General features: G+C 42.1%; 1 protein-coding gene across 7 annotated transcripts in view; it reads right to left on the reverse strand.

Moving 5' to 3' along the window:
* Positions 1-17,289, reverse strand: part of LOC148027368 (trigger factor type chaperone family protein) — a 91,875-nt gene that overhangs the window by 64,732 nt on the left and 9,854 nt on the right. For all 7 annotated transcript variants that reach the window (XM_087691942.1, XM_087691941.1, XM_087691940.1 and 4 more), the window contains exons 2-3: positions 3,808-3,891; positions 3,550-3,678 (exon numbers count right to left, since the gene is read on the reverse strand). In XM_087691942.1, the coding sequence (XP_087548068.1) occupies positions 3,550-3,678; positions 3,808-3,891 (213 nt within the window). The remainder of the gene's footprint in view (positions 1-3,549; positions 3,679-3,807; positions 3,892-17,289) is intronic.

Below are 17,289 nucleotides of genomic sequence, written 5' to 3' on the forward strand. Positions count from 1 at the left end.
AGCCCCAAAAAGGCTTTCTAGGGTCTTCCAACAATGTCAAAGCCCCATACAAGAGACTTCAATAGGCGAGACTCAAGGCTATTTGTGCCTATATATACGGCACCTCCCATTCATTCTTCACTTGTACTCAATACACTCTCACTTCTTCCAAGACTTTCCTCTCTCCTTTCTCCTTACATTATCCTCTTCAAGCGCCCTGTCACCTTTAGCATCAGGTTAGCATTTAGAGCCCATCCTACTAGCGTCAGCTTCTTCACCCTAGCGATAGCTCATCTCTGTCTCGCGTCAACATCCCCAACTTGACAACAACTTCCTTTACCTGTGGCCACTTCCCATCATCGAGTCGCACTTCTGGCTAGCCCTTCCATCTTCAAAGACTGTCTACATTTGGGTTTTCAATTTCTAGCTCGTCTGTACTCTCCGGTGTTAACTTTTCATACTCCACACATTTACATTTTGGTTCTTGACCACTCCCCTTCATCAAGCGCACACTTCCAACCGGCATTTCCATCTTCAGAGATTGCCTACATTTGCGTTTTTAGTTTCTGGCTCTTCTATTTTCGCCGGCATCAACTTTCCAAACTCCACACATTTGCATTTTGGTTCCTCATCACTCCTCTTCATTAGATGTCGCACTTCCAGCTGGCACTTCCATTTTCAAAGATTGCCTACATTTGCATTTTCAATTTCTCGCTCTTTCATCTTCTCCAACATCACTTCCCAACAATTGGCATTAGTCTTTAGGCCTACATTTGTAGACTCAGAGACTCCTTATTCTCCAACAACAATCTCCCTACTCCAAGCATCACCAATCATCATCCCTACATTGCAGATTCAAAGGCTCCTCTTCGACACCGATCTTCCTACTCCCAAGCAACACGTCATCATCTCTGTGTTTGTAGACTCAGAGGCTTCTTTGGCAATCTCCCTACTCCAGGGCATCCTTCGTGCTACGACACCCTTGTATTAGATTCCCTTCATTATTTCATTTCATTCATCTAAGGTTCTCTTCTCTTCTCTTCTCAGAGTTTGCCATACACACTTTATGTTCCTCCCTACAAACCCTACTCTCTCTGTGATTGCTCAATCATTTCTTGACACCATGATCTGAGAGAGGATATTAGCAGGATTGTCAGCTCATATTTGAGTCTATGCATGCCAGATGAGCTGGGCATTTTAGTTTGTATTTTAGGCATTATTATAGTGATTTTCTGTATGGCATTTTATGCCAATCAACTAGTATTAAATGTTGGCTGACCAGCTGCCATATTTGGCATATTTTGGGCCTATTTATTATGTGGCTCCTCCTCCCATACAATCATCATCATTCTTCAAGTGGTCTTCCTATTGGAGAGAGAAGCCAATCCCGGTCCCCACGCAACCATTGACTCATATTGTACGCGTCATTCTTGTGTTTGGTATAATGGATTCCATTTCGAGCACATCTCTAAGTTCTCTTCTTTTGTAATGTGCTTTTGTTTTATCTCTCTTTTGTCTTGTGTTCTAGAATTTATTTCAGCACTTGCCTATGATTCCATTGCTGCACCACTTTTGACACCATTCTCTACAGCCAAGAAGTTGTTGCCTGGCCACAAACTCCCCTATTGAGATGTCGTGTGCTGTCCTGAGGCCTTGGGCTGCTGTGGCCTGCTCCTAGTGTTGTTCCTGGTGCCTACAAATGGGCAAGAACTGCTGGCAACTTGCTCTTGCAACCTCCTCCTCAATTGAACCACCTCAAGATAACTCTTCTATCTCTCCCAACCTCCTCTCACTTGCATCCACAAGTTTTGCTAAGTAGCAACCTTCCCATCCATTTTCCAAATATTTCCAACCAGATTAAATTAATCTTCAAAATAGTAATTCTAAACATTAATCTAATTATTAATTCTTGCCTTTAAATTTAACTAGACCAATCAACAATTAAATTGGCCATGCCAATTCGTCACCCAAGTATTCTTGAGCATTTATTGGCCACTAAATTGGCATTAATCAATTAATTAACGCATAGTTCCTAATGTCACCATTGACATTAATGGCTAATAAAATGATCTAGGCTAAAATCTATCACCAAGTAACAAGGTATATACCACCTAATACCTATCAAGTACAACTTATTACAACCTTTGTCTTTGGCACCAAGTGATATCTCTTGGACTTCCACCTAACATTGTGAAACACCAAACTTGCACATCACATGTGCACCTCACATTGACAGATTTGATTAACAACTTAATCAAATGCTAAGCAAAGCATCAAAATTTCATGTCCGCGAGGCAAACCTCCCCTTGAAATTTTGGCAATCACCCTTGATTGCACTACTATGTACCAAAAGCAAATGACTACATTAGAATTTCCGTAAGGCATCATAGTAAAAATAATATTAGCCGCCAGCTATTGCTCAACCATGCTACTGCCAAACACTACCTGAAGATTTCCAATTGGAGAGGTGTAGGCTCAAAGCAGAGGTGGTCGAAGCCTGCACACCACTCTATCACTCAAGGTGTGCATTGTGAGGAGCTAGAGTAGTTAAAAATGTTGTGAATCTGCAACATAAGTGCATCATACTTAGACAAATCCTAGGAGGGGCAGCTAGCCTGCACCCAAAGGAGGACCCAAAATTACTATGTCTCCATGCCAATGACGAAGGAGATCTGTGTTTGGCTGGAGCAGCAAAACTTTGCTTTGGAGTGCAGGATGCCACATTTCTAATGGTGATGGTGTGGCAGGTCTGCAATAGCAGTGTGGATGTTAGGAGCAGAAGCATGGCAGTCTGAGGCAGTGGCCTGGCAGTCACCAGGCAGTAGAGAGGCTGGAAATTTCTGCATTTTGATGCAGGGAAGCAGCGTGCTCCCTGGGGACCTGAGAAACAGTTCACATCATCTGCAGCAGCAAAAGGGTCAGGCAACAGCTGCGTTTTGGCAGCAGACAGGTCGTTACATCAAAAGATCATGATGTGCCACGAGGTGAAGAGCCAGTCGATGCAGACTGCCACAGCTGTATTTTAGGATTGAAAGAGCAGAGTGGCAGATCTGAGAAGATGGGGATGATGAGGATACTAGGGAGGAAAGTTCGGCTGATCTGGGATGATGGGATAGATCTGGGAAGAAGAGTGGCCCCTCCTGATTCCCTTCAAATAGAGTTGGGTAGTACGAAAATCCAAGGAGAGATGTCTTAGTTTACCTTTTTGAGTCTGTATAAGAGCAGAATAAATTGCCTTTCCAATCGCCAATGTAAAAATTTTCAAATGAGGACTTGTTGGGATTGTTGACATCAACCAATTCAGCTTAATACATCTCATCTAGCTTGGCTCCAATTCCAATGTTTAAAACTTGTTGGCCCTCCCAAACTAGAAAGTTGAACCAAATAACAATGACAAGCTCAGCTACTCCACATAGAAACGCAACCATAAAGTCATGGCCCACACACTACAGACAATGGATGAAGAGACAAGCAACTGATTGTAAGGATTTCGAAGACTTTGCTGTGACCTCCTACAGCCCACAGAAAGTGTCTAATACCATATACTACTCATGATATACATATACTCACAGATGATAATGCTTGTGGCATTGTATTTCGCAAAACGGCTTCAATAGCTGCCATTTGGATCTGATCCTTCCCAACAAAGTTGACAAGAATTGGTTCAGGTATGCTTTTTCCCACCTGGAAACCTGGTATCTGAAATTCTAAACATACATGCTCTGTCATTGCCAGTTGAAAGGCAACCATTCAACAGAAGCAAGAAAGCAAGGCCACAACAATCAATTAACAACAATATGAAATGTATACTTAACATGAAATACTGACCTTTACCCTCTTGCTAAACTCCCTTAAAACCTGGTCATAACTTTGCTTGCAAATCTTGGGAGCTACTTTAACACTCAACTTCACCTGAAATGCATACAGCCGGTAAATATTCATAGCAGCAATTGTTGCAAGCAATGAAGCAAAAAAATATGGCAGCACAAACACTTTTTTTTCTTTGACACCAGGTTGCTTTACGTAATCAAGATACGATGGATAGTCCTAAAAGCAGTTGTCCAAAAACTTGTAAACAAAACCATGTGATCGACACGCACAGAGCATCTTTGGTATTATTGTCTAAGTCACATTAGCTATGTCTCTCTTTCTGAGTTGTCTAGACACCAATTGGTTGATGGCCTTCCTCACCTACAAATAGCTTGTCACATGTGCCAATCATGTGAGTTGGGGAAACAACATCAAACACCACTTCCGCAACAGTCTAAGGCTCCTTTCAATGGATAGTGTCGCTGGAATCATTGGTTAGGTTGCATTAACTTCTGAGTTGTCTAAACACCAAGTGGTTGATGGCCTTCCTCACCTAAAACTAGCTTGTGACTATTTACAAATGTTACATCCTTGGATTGTTAAGCTAAAAAAGGTCAATTACCATTTAAACAAGATGAATTACAAGTTAGCCCTTGATAAGCTCTTTTAAAACAGCCCCAAAACTCAAAATTACCAAAGTTTCTGCATCCCATAAGCAAAACCCCAAACTTTTGAAAGGATCCACATCTATAAATAAGAGGTTGCCCTACCACTTGCTCTATCCTTGTTTTGCAAATTTCTCCACCAGTTAGCGCCCTATTGTCCATTCCCCTCACAGAGGATATCTCAGTTCATGGTGCTGACAATCAGCCAACCACCCTGTTCAGCCCATCTACACTGCTGCATTTGCTGTTCATAACCTACTCTAGCAGGTTCGGGGTTGTGTACACCCTGGCAACTGCAGCAAAGGCTGCATTTACTGCTCAGCACTGCCATGCCTTTGCTGACATCATTATTTCAACAGTCACCTGACTTTGCTGCTTGCACCTGCCACCTCACATCTACACTATGTTTGGGAGCTGTTGCCTGCCTAAACTGCTGCACTTCCTCGCATCAGTCCACATCAGTTTCAGCCCTGAATTTTGAAAGAGAGCAGGCTGTGCTACTGTTTCTGATCATTTCCAGCAGCTGATCACTTTGCCAGAGGTTACCTGCTGCACTTCCAGATCCATTCAGATTACGATGTGCTCTCCAGTTCATCTCCGCCCCAATCCATTCTAAGACACAAAGGTTCAAAGTTTTGTATTCACTCATGCATAATGTGACCTTATTGAGCTGGAAAATGAATTATAAACCGATTAGCTCTTTATTACAGCCCCAAAACTCACTTATCACCAAAGTTTCATCAAATGGCATGTGTTCCTAGAGAGTACTTGTGTCCCATAAGCCGAACCCTAATTTGGGAGGATTCACACTTCTATAAATAGATAGGCTGCCCACCACTATGCCTTAATCCTGTTTTACATATTGTTGGCGCATGTCTCTACTATCCACACCCCATCCTCAGAGGATATCCTAGTTGGAGCTGTTGTCTACTGCTGTTCTACATCTAGTGCCTCCTGTCCACCCCTCTGTTCCTGCTGGTAACTGGTTTCAGCCTGCTGTATGACCAGATTCTGCTGAGTTTATTGCCACATCTTCAGCTGTTACCTGCATTTGTACCAGATTTGCTGTCATCAGCCTTCCAGGCTGTTGCAGGACCTATGTTTGCTGTCTTCTGCTGCTACCAAACCTCCCACATCATCACCAGCCTATGTTTAGTTGTTCCTAGCTGTGGCCTAGCTGCCACATCATCACAGCAGTCTGCCCCACTGAACACTGATCCAGCCTCCTCAGAGCTACGTTTGCTGTTGCAAAACAGCTTCAGATGATGCCTATTGCATTTCAGTATCCATTAGTCTTCAAAGTACGACACACTCTCCAACTCATACTCTCTACCCTGGTACTAGAGACAAAAAAGTTCGGAGGTCAATATTTACTCAGTTTAGTGTGTTTGTTGCGTTATGCATCATATATATTCATGATCCATTATTCATCTTTAGTGTTCATTGTCTCTCGGTTATCCTTATCCTAACTATGTTCTTTATAGATCAATGCTTTGTCGTACAATTGTGTCTGTTGTCTGTAGATGCATATTTCTTTACATGGTATCAAAACTAGGTACTCTCGAGAAACATAGGCCTTCGATCAAAAAGCTCGTCATCAAAAATAGGTTCACAGAGGGAAGATGACTTTGAACAAATCCACACCACTTCAATCTCCCAACCCCTCTATGCAAAGACCCGAGCACGAGTGGGCCTCAAAGCTTGCCCCACAAGGATCTAAGACAAGTGGAGAGACATCCAAGACTTTTCCTTCAGGGTAGGTGGGAAAGCACTTCTTCCACTTCATCTTCTGAAATATATGCCTCCATTAAATCCACCCATTCTGGTTTGACCTGGTTGCTAACCAACTCGCAAATATATCGACGAGCAGAGTGAACAACATCAGAAAAATTCTCTTGCGGACCCAGCAAGGACTTATAAAAGTCAAACACACATACAAATGATGGAGGTAAGATCAATCACCTTAACACCCTATTCATCCATTAAACACACAATATTTTCCCATGCATATTTTTGGTGCAGACGAGCAAAGAATTGATGGGATTGATAGTTATTATCGTATAAAGCTTCACCTTTGGCCAGCAGTTTGTATTTTGCATATTCCTCTTCCCGAAGAGAAAGAACCTTGCCTTTCAACCATTCAATGCATGTGAGCAAGTCATCATTAGAATCCCCTGATTGACTTAGAGACAAGGAGTGGGGCAATAAAGATTGGGCATTTTGCAATTCAGCTGGTAAAGAGGAAGCATGTTGAATACCATACTAACAGGATAACTCTCGCGCATTATCCCTAAAAACAACGCATGCGTCCCTCCCTCCGGATAGGATCTTCAAGCTAAAAGATGCGATCAATTGTTGAACACATTCCAACAATTGATTCTGCTGCAGAAAAGATTGATTAAAACGAAGTGGCAACCGAGTAAAAAGAGCCTTAAATACATGAACAGGTCTATAGGTCATTTCCAAACCAAAGGGTAGTGATCTGATAAGACATGTTGTCGTTCCACCCACATGTGAATAACTGCAGGAAGAAAGGAATCACTGTGACAAATATATATCCGATCTAGTCTAGCCCAGGTGTTAGGATGCTACAGAGAACGATAGGTATAACCAGATTGTGATGGATACATCTAGGACCACATGTCCTACTTCAAAGACCCAGCTACAAGGGCATCCCAAGCGTGTCGCTCAGGACCATCCATAACTGAGTGCAAAGAAGTCGTCTAATCCCCAGATACACATGCATTAAAGTCACCCATGACAAAACCTTGACGAGCCATAGAAAGGCAGTGCAGGTCATCCCAAAGTTGACGATGTTCCCTTGCCGTGGAAGGAGCATACACGCCCACCAACCACAACACCTCTCCCTCATAAAGTATCTCCAAAATCACAAATCAACCTCCACGGTCCTGAGAAACTAGTGGTGGTTGCAGGAAGGATTTGATAGCCAACATAACTCCAAATTTATATGGAGCTCGACCACTGAAAAAAACTACATAATCCTTATAAACATAAGAGGATCCAACCAAAGCATGCGGTTTATGCTCCACCACACAAAATACATCCCAACTTCCAATAAACACAACTTTCCACAACCGATACTGCTTGCTGCCCGAAAAGATACCTTTCATGTTCCACAAAGTAATTCTCATAATAAATTAGAAATGAGAAAACTACTAAACCACTGCTTTTGCTTTTCCTTTTACGTCTATGGTTTTTGCTGCCTAGAATCTTTCGATCTCGCTTTGGATTACATCTACAAGGTCTGCCCTTTGCAAACTAGCAATTGAAGCACGAGAAGGAAACTGTTGTTGCTATGAACAAAAAACATCCCTAGGAGGCACAAGCCTCCCCTGCACATCAAAGCGCAAAGCAAAATTCCTTTTATCATCCCCTGCCGGAGCACATGAACATTGAGGATTCATGTAAAATCCCTTACCTCTACGTTGAAAGGTCTGAGTGATGGGGTGCGGCACTGGTGGGTGGGCATGAGTCGAACGAGAAGCTTGTCTTGCATTATGTCTAACCACTAATACCCAAGAATCTTCCCGAGGAGACACATTCCAATCAACCGCAAGGAAAGTACGATCAAGACCCACTTCAAAAACCTCCTTCTTACCTTCATCACGACCATGTTGGGGAAGCATCTCAGGATCAGCTTGTGACTGCTAAAGTATATGGGGAGCATAGTGCTCTTGCATATCCATGTCTAGATCTATAGTTTGTTGCAAAACCTCTGGATTTTTGTCACATTCTGAAATGAAATGGCCCAATTGGCCACATCTGAAACGATGTCCTACAAAAGTATCCCATTTCAACTCATAAACCAAGGTTTGCAATCTTGGAACCTCAAAACGAATTTGGTCGGGCTTTCTATATCCCAAAGTATGTATGCCCTGTTCCTATTGCTGGAAGCCAACCGAGTCTCCACCAACACATCACCTAAGGTTCTCAAAACCAAAGGGAGGAGTCTCCAAAGATGCACAGGGAAATCAATCACCTCCACCCAAATAGAGCATGTCGGCCTCAACAACTCCTGAAACTCTCTCTCTCTCTCTCTCTCTCTCTCTCTCTCTCTCTCTCTCTCTCTCTCTCTCTCCATGTTCATTCTCTTTTCAATCTAGTCATACACTTCTACACTCGCAAAACTCAATAGCAAATTGGTAAGCTCATGAATGAATCTGGGCATGTGCATTTTTAGGCCAGAAACTATATTCTATTTTAGGTTTTTTTTTGTCATTGTCACGAGGACATGTATTTTTGAAACCTCACTTAACATGTGGATTAATTTTTAATCACATGGTTAAGTCAATGTTACACATGTGGGTTAGAGTAAATTTATGAGCCTGGGACCTGAGGAAATCACGAGATGTCAAAAATGCCCATGCAAGATTGAAGAACGTCTTTAGAGGCAGAGAAGAGGCATTCTTAGTATATTCAGCCTGCAAGAGAGAGGGAGGAGATGTTGTTGGTCTAATTTGCAGCCATTGGAGGACCTTCTAAGACAGCCAAGGGCATGAGAAGACCAATCAACAGCAAGTGACAGCATCTATAGGTTGTTGAGATAGGGCAGCAACAGTAAATGACTAATTTGCTTCAGTTCTTTGCATCTACAAGCTGTTGAGACAGGGCAGCAGTAGTAAATGACAGATTTTCTTCAATTCTTCACGAAGAAAGTCAAAATTTTCTCCCTCCTCAGTATTCTCTCTCATCTCCCAGCCTTTCTACAGTCTTGCTTCAAAGATTGCAACATTGAGATCACGAGAGGCTGAGAAATTTCAGATTTCTTTGCTGGAAATCCTAATCTGCAACAGAAATTAGGGTTTAGTAGCAGCCTCGGGAAGTGTGCCAAAAATTGGAAGCTCCAAGACTTAGATTCAACAAGGTTAAAGCTATTTTTAGCCTATTCAAGTGGAGGGACCAGCAAATAATTGAATTAGGGGCATTTTTCATCTCCATCAAAGTGGGTGAAGGCCAATTGATTGCCGAATCAAAGGGCAAATCTGGTTAAAGAATTGTTGGTCATTTTGAATAGCAAGGGGAGCTGGAATACCGAAAGGGATTGGGAGAATCCCATTCTATATCAACTTCTTCTTCAATTAAGTTAAATAAATACCGAAAGGGGTACCAATTTTGGAGCCAACAAGGTGTCCAATGTCCAAAAATATATAGTAAAGTGTACTTTTCAGTTTTGTGAATTTTTAATTGTTGTACATAGTGCTTAATCAAGTTATTTACCACCCTATTCGAGGAGGAATGCTGGTTACAGTCATCCTTTTGATGATTAAGGCCATTTGTTTTTAGTTAACTACATTATTATGCTAGCCAACCTGTTTATTTCTTGGTATTATTTTATGCCTATATATTCCGCTCCCTCCTTCTCAATTTGTATCATCATCACTTTTGCAAATCCTCAGTGTAGGTTTTATTGGAAAGAGGGAGTTGGTGCCAGTGCCCATAAGGGCTCTTACCTACAAAATTGTCCAATGTTAAAAGTTCTGCATAAAAGAACTAAACATTTTCTTTTGATAAGGCTAATTGTTGAATAGCGTGCATAGTAGTGGCAGTAGTGCAATGGAGGCTGAATCAAACCCAAATTAAAAATCTAACAATGGCGAGCCCTATGTGTTCTTCTACAATATTTATCAACCTACAAGCACTCATCAAATCTCGTCCACATCGGAGAAAATCAAGCAAAGGGTTTTGATGACTTTGCCCAATACATCAAAGCCCACCTGATACCAATTATTGAATTCACGATTGCAAAAATGTGCACACACAACTTGGAGAAGAATAAGCTTGAGAGCACACAACACAAAGTGTATTGAGTTATCTCAATATAGAAGATTTATAAGACTACTTATGCCCTAATGTGAAAACCACAATTAACTGAGTGCAAACCCTAACATTAGTGGTTCATTACGAAGCTTTAGATATGTTGTCTCTCTAATTCTAAATGGATCCCTTGAAAGAGGAGTAGGAGTGTGATGAGACCACTATCAACTCATAGCTCACCAAAAGGATAGCCTACTCAGATTTGTATCAATTCAATGACACATAGTGCATTGGTCAAATACAATCCATGCTTCAAGAAACATATACACTTGGTGGGCAAGGTTACACCCCAAGCCAAAGGCATGGTCGAAGTTTCAATCTATTTTTTGGAAGCATTTCATGACCAATGATCTGATTGAAAACTTTCATAATTTTTTGAGCTTGGCATAGGAAAGAGTCCTTAGATACGTACTCACAGGAGTTCAAGGATCTTCTACACAAGACGAAGACCTTGGACAATCCCTAAGCACTCCTCTACATGCATTAGCTTTTAGGGTTGCCACCAAATTACCAAAATGAGGTGTTGCACAATCCTTTTACTCATAAAAGGATATTTGCAAATATGCAAAAAGCTTTGATAACACTTTGGCAGCAAGCAAGGGAAGACAGTCAACAAGTGGTTCCCATCAAGCCTCCATAAGCTCAAAGCCAAAGAAAGCCCCCATAGCAACAACTCTTTATCAGACTACTACTGATTGATGAAAGCAAAAAGGTGGCAAGCAAGCACAAGACGACTCGTAGAAGGATAATTCCAAGAATCTCTATTTTGCCTGTCATCAAACAAGCCACTTCCTTGGAGATAAAGAGTATCTGCAAAGTCAAAAGCAAAAGACAATGAACTCCAAATCTTGGTAAGCACTATCCAAATTCCAAGTAATTTCCTCATATTTCAGCAAAGAATTGCTTTGATAATGCTAGTAGATGCCCAAGCTAGTCATGCAAACAAAACTGCCTCTAGTCTACATGACCTTCTTAATACCATGGTTTTATTGATGATTAGTCTATTATGATGTTTGACACATTTTACTCGCAATTTTCTTTTTTCTAGAAAGGTGTAAAGAATTTGGCTCCTCATAGCACCCACTATCCATACTTTTTGTGTCCAATATACCAAGAGCCGAGGTGTGAATTGTTGGGATTCTCAAGTACCACCATTGGATCTTATGATTCAGAAATATCACAATGTAATGTGTTACATCATTAGATATCCACATGGGCACTAGTAGCATCAATCACAATGGTCATAAAGTGACCTATTGTGACTGCACTAGGGGCACCACTTTAGGGTTAGAATAGCCGAGTCCTATTTAGCGCGCGAAGAGCCCAAAAGTGGTGATCAAACATTGATGTGCACAATGGGGCCTTGAATCCTATAAATGGGACTCAACTACTCTAACCCACTTCATTCTCAAGAATATCGTTTGAGACAACAATTATTCGTAGGGGGAAAGTGTTACCTGTCAAGGCTGGGCATGTTATCATTATTTCAAGCATTATTGTAGTGATTTATTTAAGGCATTTGTAGCATTTTATGATAGTCAACCAACATCTAATGCTGGCCAACCAGCTATTGTATTTGGCGTGTTTACTGCCTATTTATTGTGGGGCCCCTTCTCCTCCTCAATCATCATCATTCAACTTCCTGTTGGAGAGAGGAGCCGGTGCTAGTGCCCAGGCAGCCAATGATTGTTTTATGCGACTATCTCATGTTTGGTATATGGATTCCATTTCCCAAGCACATCCCTAAGTTCTCTTCTTTTGCAACGTTCTGTTTCTTTCTCTTCTGTCTTGTGTGTATGCTTCCATTGCTAAATCCACTTTTGAAATGGTATCAAATTGCAAGATCTAGGTTCCTACTACTGGTTTTCCTGCTGATTACATGTCCTTCCCTTTGTTGATAAGGCAACTTGTTGCTGATCGTTTTCAGCCTGTGTGAGGTCAACTGCTGCCTGCATTTTCTGCCCAGCACCCTGTGTTTTCAGCCTGCGCCAGTTTTCCAGCCTATACTCATCAGTTTGCTGCATTAATTGCTCAATTAGCCTGCATTTTTTGTTTTCTACCCCTAACGATGACTAGATGACCATTCCTACAAGCCATTTTTGCTGTTTATAGAAGTTTTTGACTGAGTTTTTATCAATTTACAGCACTTGCCCTTCTTATATGATCAGATTTTGGGTTATACATGTGAACTCTCATTTTGTGAAGTCTTTGCTATTCGTTTGGCTGTATCCTCTCTCTATTCTCTATCTTCTCTTCTTATCCTCTCCATATGGCTCCTCCATGCACTTCTACATATGATAAGTTACATGGACCTAACTCTAACATGGAGTGTTGTCATGAAAGCTTGGTTTGTACAAAAGCAATTATGGTACATTGTTTGTGGAGCTATTTCCCATCCTCAGCGTCCTTTTCCACATCCCAAAGATTTTAACAAGGAGAAAAATGAGAAAGTTGTGCTTGCATGGGATTTGCATGATGCGCATGCCTATTCTGCTCTTCTTCAATGTCTTTCTAAAGATGTTCTACCAGCAACTACCTCTTGTAGGACCTCTCCTGACGAATAGTTGAAGCTTCAGATGTTGTATGAGGCACCTTCCACCATGCATGCAGTGACCCTTTATAAACAACTTTAGCAGATGGAGTTTGAGTCTAGGACACCATTCAGTCATTTTGCTCTATGTTACACAAGTACAAGACCAACTTTGACACATGAAAATCTACCCTTCGAAAGACGCATCTCATGGGAGCCGTACTCTACAAGCTCTCCCCAGAGTTTGATGAAGTGGCTGATGCTTTGAGGGCACAACCATCATCTACACCTGTGAGCTTCACACATATGTCCTCGATGTTGGTTGAGTATGAGGCATCTTTGCGTATACACATACTCAAGTTTGGCAGCTTCACACCCTGGAGCTGGGATTGATATCCAGGTTCATGATGGGCTATTATTTGACAGATATCAAGCTTGGCTCCTAGTCTTAGTACTCACGTAAGGGGACACTTTGGCAGTCTATCCAAAGATGGGGAATCCATGGTCACGTATATTCAGAGACATTTTTTGACAGGATGGTTTTGTCTGTTACTAAGAGACATTGATGAAGGACACAAAGGCATGCCATGATAGTTCTCTATTTTCAAGAGCTAGTACGATCAACATCGACATCAGGTTCTCTCCGAGGCACCTTGGTGGTGGCTTGATCACCCACTCCTTGGGTATCTATGGTTCTATACTGGTAGTTCTATGTTGTATGGATTGTGATGCGTCATTATCCTTATATCATTGTCAGCTCACGTGTGAGTTGGTGCATGCTTGTCAGGGCTGGGCACATTATCATTATTTTAGACATTATAGTAGTGATTTATTTATGGCATTTATAGCACTTTATGTTAGTCGATCAACGTTTAAGGTTGGCCGACCAACAGCTGTATTTGGCATATTTAGTGCCTATTTATTGTGGGGCTTCTCCTCCTCTTGAGTCATCATCATTCACCAAGTAGACTATCTATTGAAGAGAGGAGCCAGTGCCAATGCCCACACAACCAATGACTCACCATTGTACGCAATTGTCTCATGTTTGGTATATGGATTCCATTTCCCGAGCACATCTCTAAGTTCTCTTCTTTTACAATGTTCTTTTGTTTCTTTCTCTTCTATCTTGTATCCACTTCTAACAAACTCTTCATGGAGCATATTCATCCTTCTCACTAAAAAGAAGGATGGCACAATGCGCTTCTTCTACATGGATTACAAAGATCTCAACAAGGTAACCATCACTGATTCTTAGAATGGATGACCTTATTGATGAACTCTATGGTGTAAAATACCTCGCTAAGATCAATCTTGAGTCCGAATAGCATTAGATATGGACTTTTGGGGTTGATAAATGCTCCCACAACTTTCCAATATGGGTTGTTTCGTTGATATCTAGAAAGGTGGATAGTCATCTTTCTTAATGACAGACTAGTTTATGCACATTGCCTTACATCTCTTAAGACAAGGTTGGTTATTTGCAAAATTATCTGAGTGCATGTTCTTTTGCAATGAGCTTTTGTACCTCAAACATGTCATTTCAATTGATAGCATTTGGATTGACCCCCAAAAAGGTAAAAGCAGTGCTCAATTTTCCTATTCTATAGATCATCAAGCAAGTGAAAAAATTTTAAAGTTTCACTGGATTCATATTGAAGTTTGTTAAGGTACCTTGGACATGTCATCTCTACTGAAGACATTTGGATTGGCTCCCAAAAAGTACAATTTTTGCTCAATTTTCCTATTCTATAGACCATTAGGTAAGTGAAATCTTTTTTAAGTTTCACTAGCTTCATTCTGCATTCATTCAGAACTATGCTAAGATTGTTGAACCCTTGTGTTAAGAAATGACTAAGCAACCAAAGAGAGACGGTTTGCGGGGAGAAACAGAAAGGGTGTATGGCAAACACCAAGAAGAGAAAAGAAACTCAAATGAACAAGATGATGTAGAACTAAAATAATGAAGTAAATCCAATACAAGGGTGTCGTAGCACAAAAGATGCCCTAGAGCAAGGAGACTAGCAAAGAAGCCTCTAGTCTACTAACATAGGGATGATGAGAAGTCAGCTAGAGTAGGGAGACTACCGTCAAAGAGGAGCCTTTGAAGGCCACACTAAAACACAATAGTAGAGTACCGTAGTAAAGCGCAACAATAGGACACCACAGTAAAACACAGCAGTAGAACACCATAGTAGAACACGAAGTAGAGAGAGAGAGAGAGAGAGAGAGATGATGGTCTCATGAAAAGAAGTGAGGTGAATGGTGAGAAATGAATGGGTGGTGCCAAATATATAGGCATAAGCAGTCTCTCAAGTCTCACCCATTGAAGTCTCTCAAGTAGCACTCAAACTCTCTTGAAAGGCCTTAGAAAGCCTTTTTGGGGCTAGAAACAAAAACTAAAAATGGGAATGAAGAAGGGAAACTATATGGAATAATGTGGTTTCTCAACACCCCCTCTCATGCACAAGGAGCACAAAAAGAGAAGTGAGACGAAGTGAAGATCCACCCTATAATCTGAGAAGGCCACCTAAAAGGAGACCTATAAAGATAGTCAGGAGACCAGATGAACAGTAGAACCTAAAACACAACTCAAGTGAGAAGCCACTAGCCTCATTATACCATGGTGGAAGGAATATGAAGGCCTAGTCATAAAGTCGCTATCCAAGGACCCCAATCAAAGGTAGATCCTCTAGGTATTGGGTTTTAGTGGAGGTAGAACTGCTCGAAAGAGAGCTAAACCTCAAAAGTAAAAAATGGTGTGTGAAGAACTTGAAGAGTAGTAGTGTTCTCCTCTCAAACTAGAGGAGGGGGAGGAGATGTCCCCTCTTAAGGATGAAGGAAGATGATCCCTCTTTGTATCGCCCTCTGAGAGAGAGAGAGGGCCTCCAACTCATGGATCATGGACTCCATTACATCTAATGATGGAGGTGCCACCAATCAAACCGAAGAAGGTAGTTGAGGCTTAGAAGGAGCAAAAGCCAAAGAGCTCCCAAAGATGTATTCTCGAACCTAAGTAGAAGAGGGCGGGGTAGGAGGCAGCTCAAGGTGAGCCAAGGGTAGGGAACAACCACAAGCTCTCAATGTGTTGAGAAACCCTTCACCCTTTACCCGCAGTTTGTGTTTTTGCGTTTCTGCGTTTTGCGTTTAGGATTTGCAACCCCAAAAAAGAAGCGCCATCCTAGACTGACTGTGCCTATTTATAGGCCACTCTCTCATTCATTTCTCACGGTTGATTCATTCAGTCCATCACCTCTTCTCTCCAGCCTCTACACTACCCTCATACCCCTTCAGGAGGACATAGCAATTCATGGTTTGTGGTTGTCTTCATCATCTTCCTTGTGCTATGGCACCCTTGTTCCCTTGTATCACATTCACTCCATGATTCGGGACTTCATCATTCCATTCATCAGAGTTTCTTCTCTCTTCTCTTCTTTTCTCCATGTTTGCCCAGTTCACTCCGTGTTCCTCCCCACCAACCCTACTATCTCGCTGGTACGTCATCTTTTGGCATAGTATCAGAGTTGGATTTGCTCAAATAGTGGCAAAGATCCTGCACTCCAGTGAAGGCAAAAACCAGTGGCAGGTTCGGCATCCCCTTCTCTTCTTCTTCTGCTGCATCAACATCTCGTTTTTTCAGGTTTCAGGTGTTTTCAGCTTGCTACCCACACCCCTTTCGCGGAGGACATCGCAATCTCAGTTGTCCCTTGCTGTTATCTACAGTCTAGCACCTGTTTCCAACCTTCCACTGGCAGTTTGCAGCTGTTTACAGCAGAACGATTGTTGTTGATCACTCTCCATTCAGAAAACAATCTCGTTTTTGCAGATTTTAGGTATTTCAGCTTGCTGCCCACACCCCAAACGCAAAGGACATCGCGGTCCAAGCTGGCCATTGCTGTCTACAACAGTCTAGCGCCTATTTCAAGCCTATCACACACTGTTCGGAGCTGATTTCAGCATATTGACTACCACTGCGTTTTTAGTCTTTCTCTCCCCTGCAAGCTGTCTTGCCTGCGTTTTTAGTCTTTCTCTCTCCTACAGGCTGTCCTACTTGCGTTTTTAGTCTCTCTCTCTTCACCTGCATTTTTCTACCGGTTGCAACCTCTTACTGCTGGTCTCATCCTCCTCCCACTGGCAACTCACTTCCAGCCCTTCCACTACCCTCCCACCCCTTGAGGCGGACATTGCAGTTCGTGCTTCACACTGCCCTCACACCCCTTGAGGCGGACATTGCGGTTCGTGGTTCATGGTGGCCGACCTCTTCCTTCTTCAGCAAGGCACACTGGTATCCATGGCTTCTTTACCAACAGATGTCCAGACTACTGGGTGCTTCTACTCTGGCATCACCGGATACACCACCGATGCTTGCCAACTTCGACCTTTGCTCCCCACCCGCCCAAAGTATATACGTCTTCCACCAAGCACTCCTTGTGCCACCTCTCCTTTCTGGGCCACAGAGATAGTTCTACATCA

This window comes from Lygodium microphyllum, chromosome 13 (assembly GCF_053477565.2).
Source record: "Lygodium microphyllum isolate KBCC chromosome 13, Lygodium_microphyllum_v1.1.10, whole genome shotgun sequence".
Taxonomy (NCBI): domain Eukaryota; kingdom Viridiplantae; phylum Streptophyta; class Polypodiopsida; order Schizaeales; family Lygodiaceae; genus Lygodium; species Lygodium microphyllum.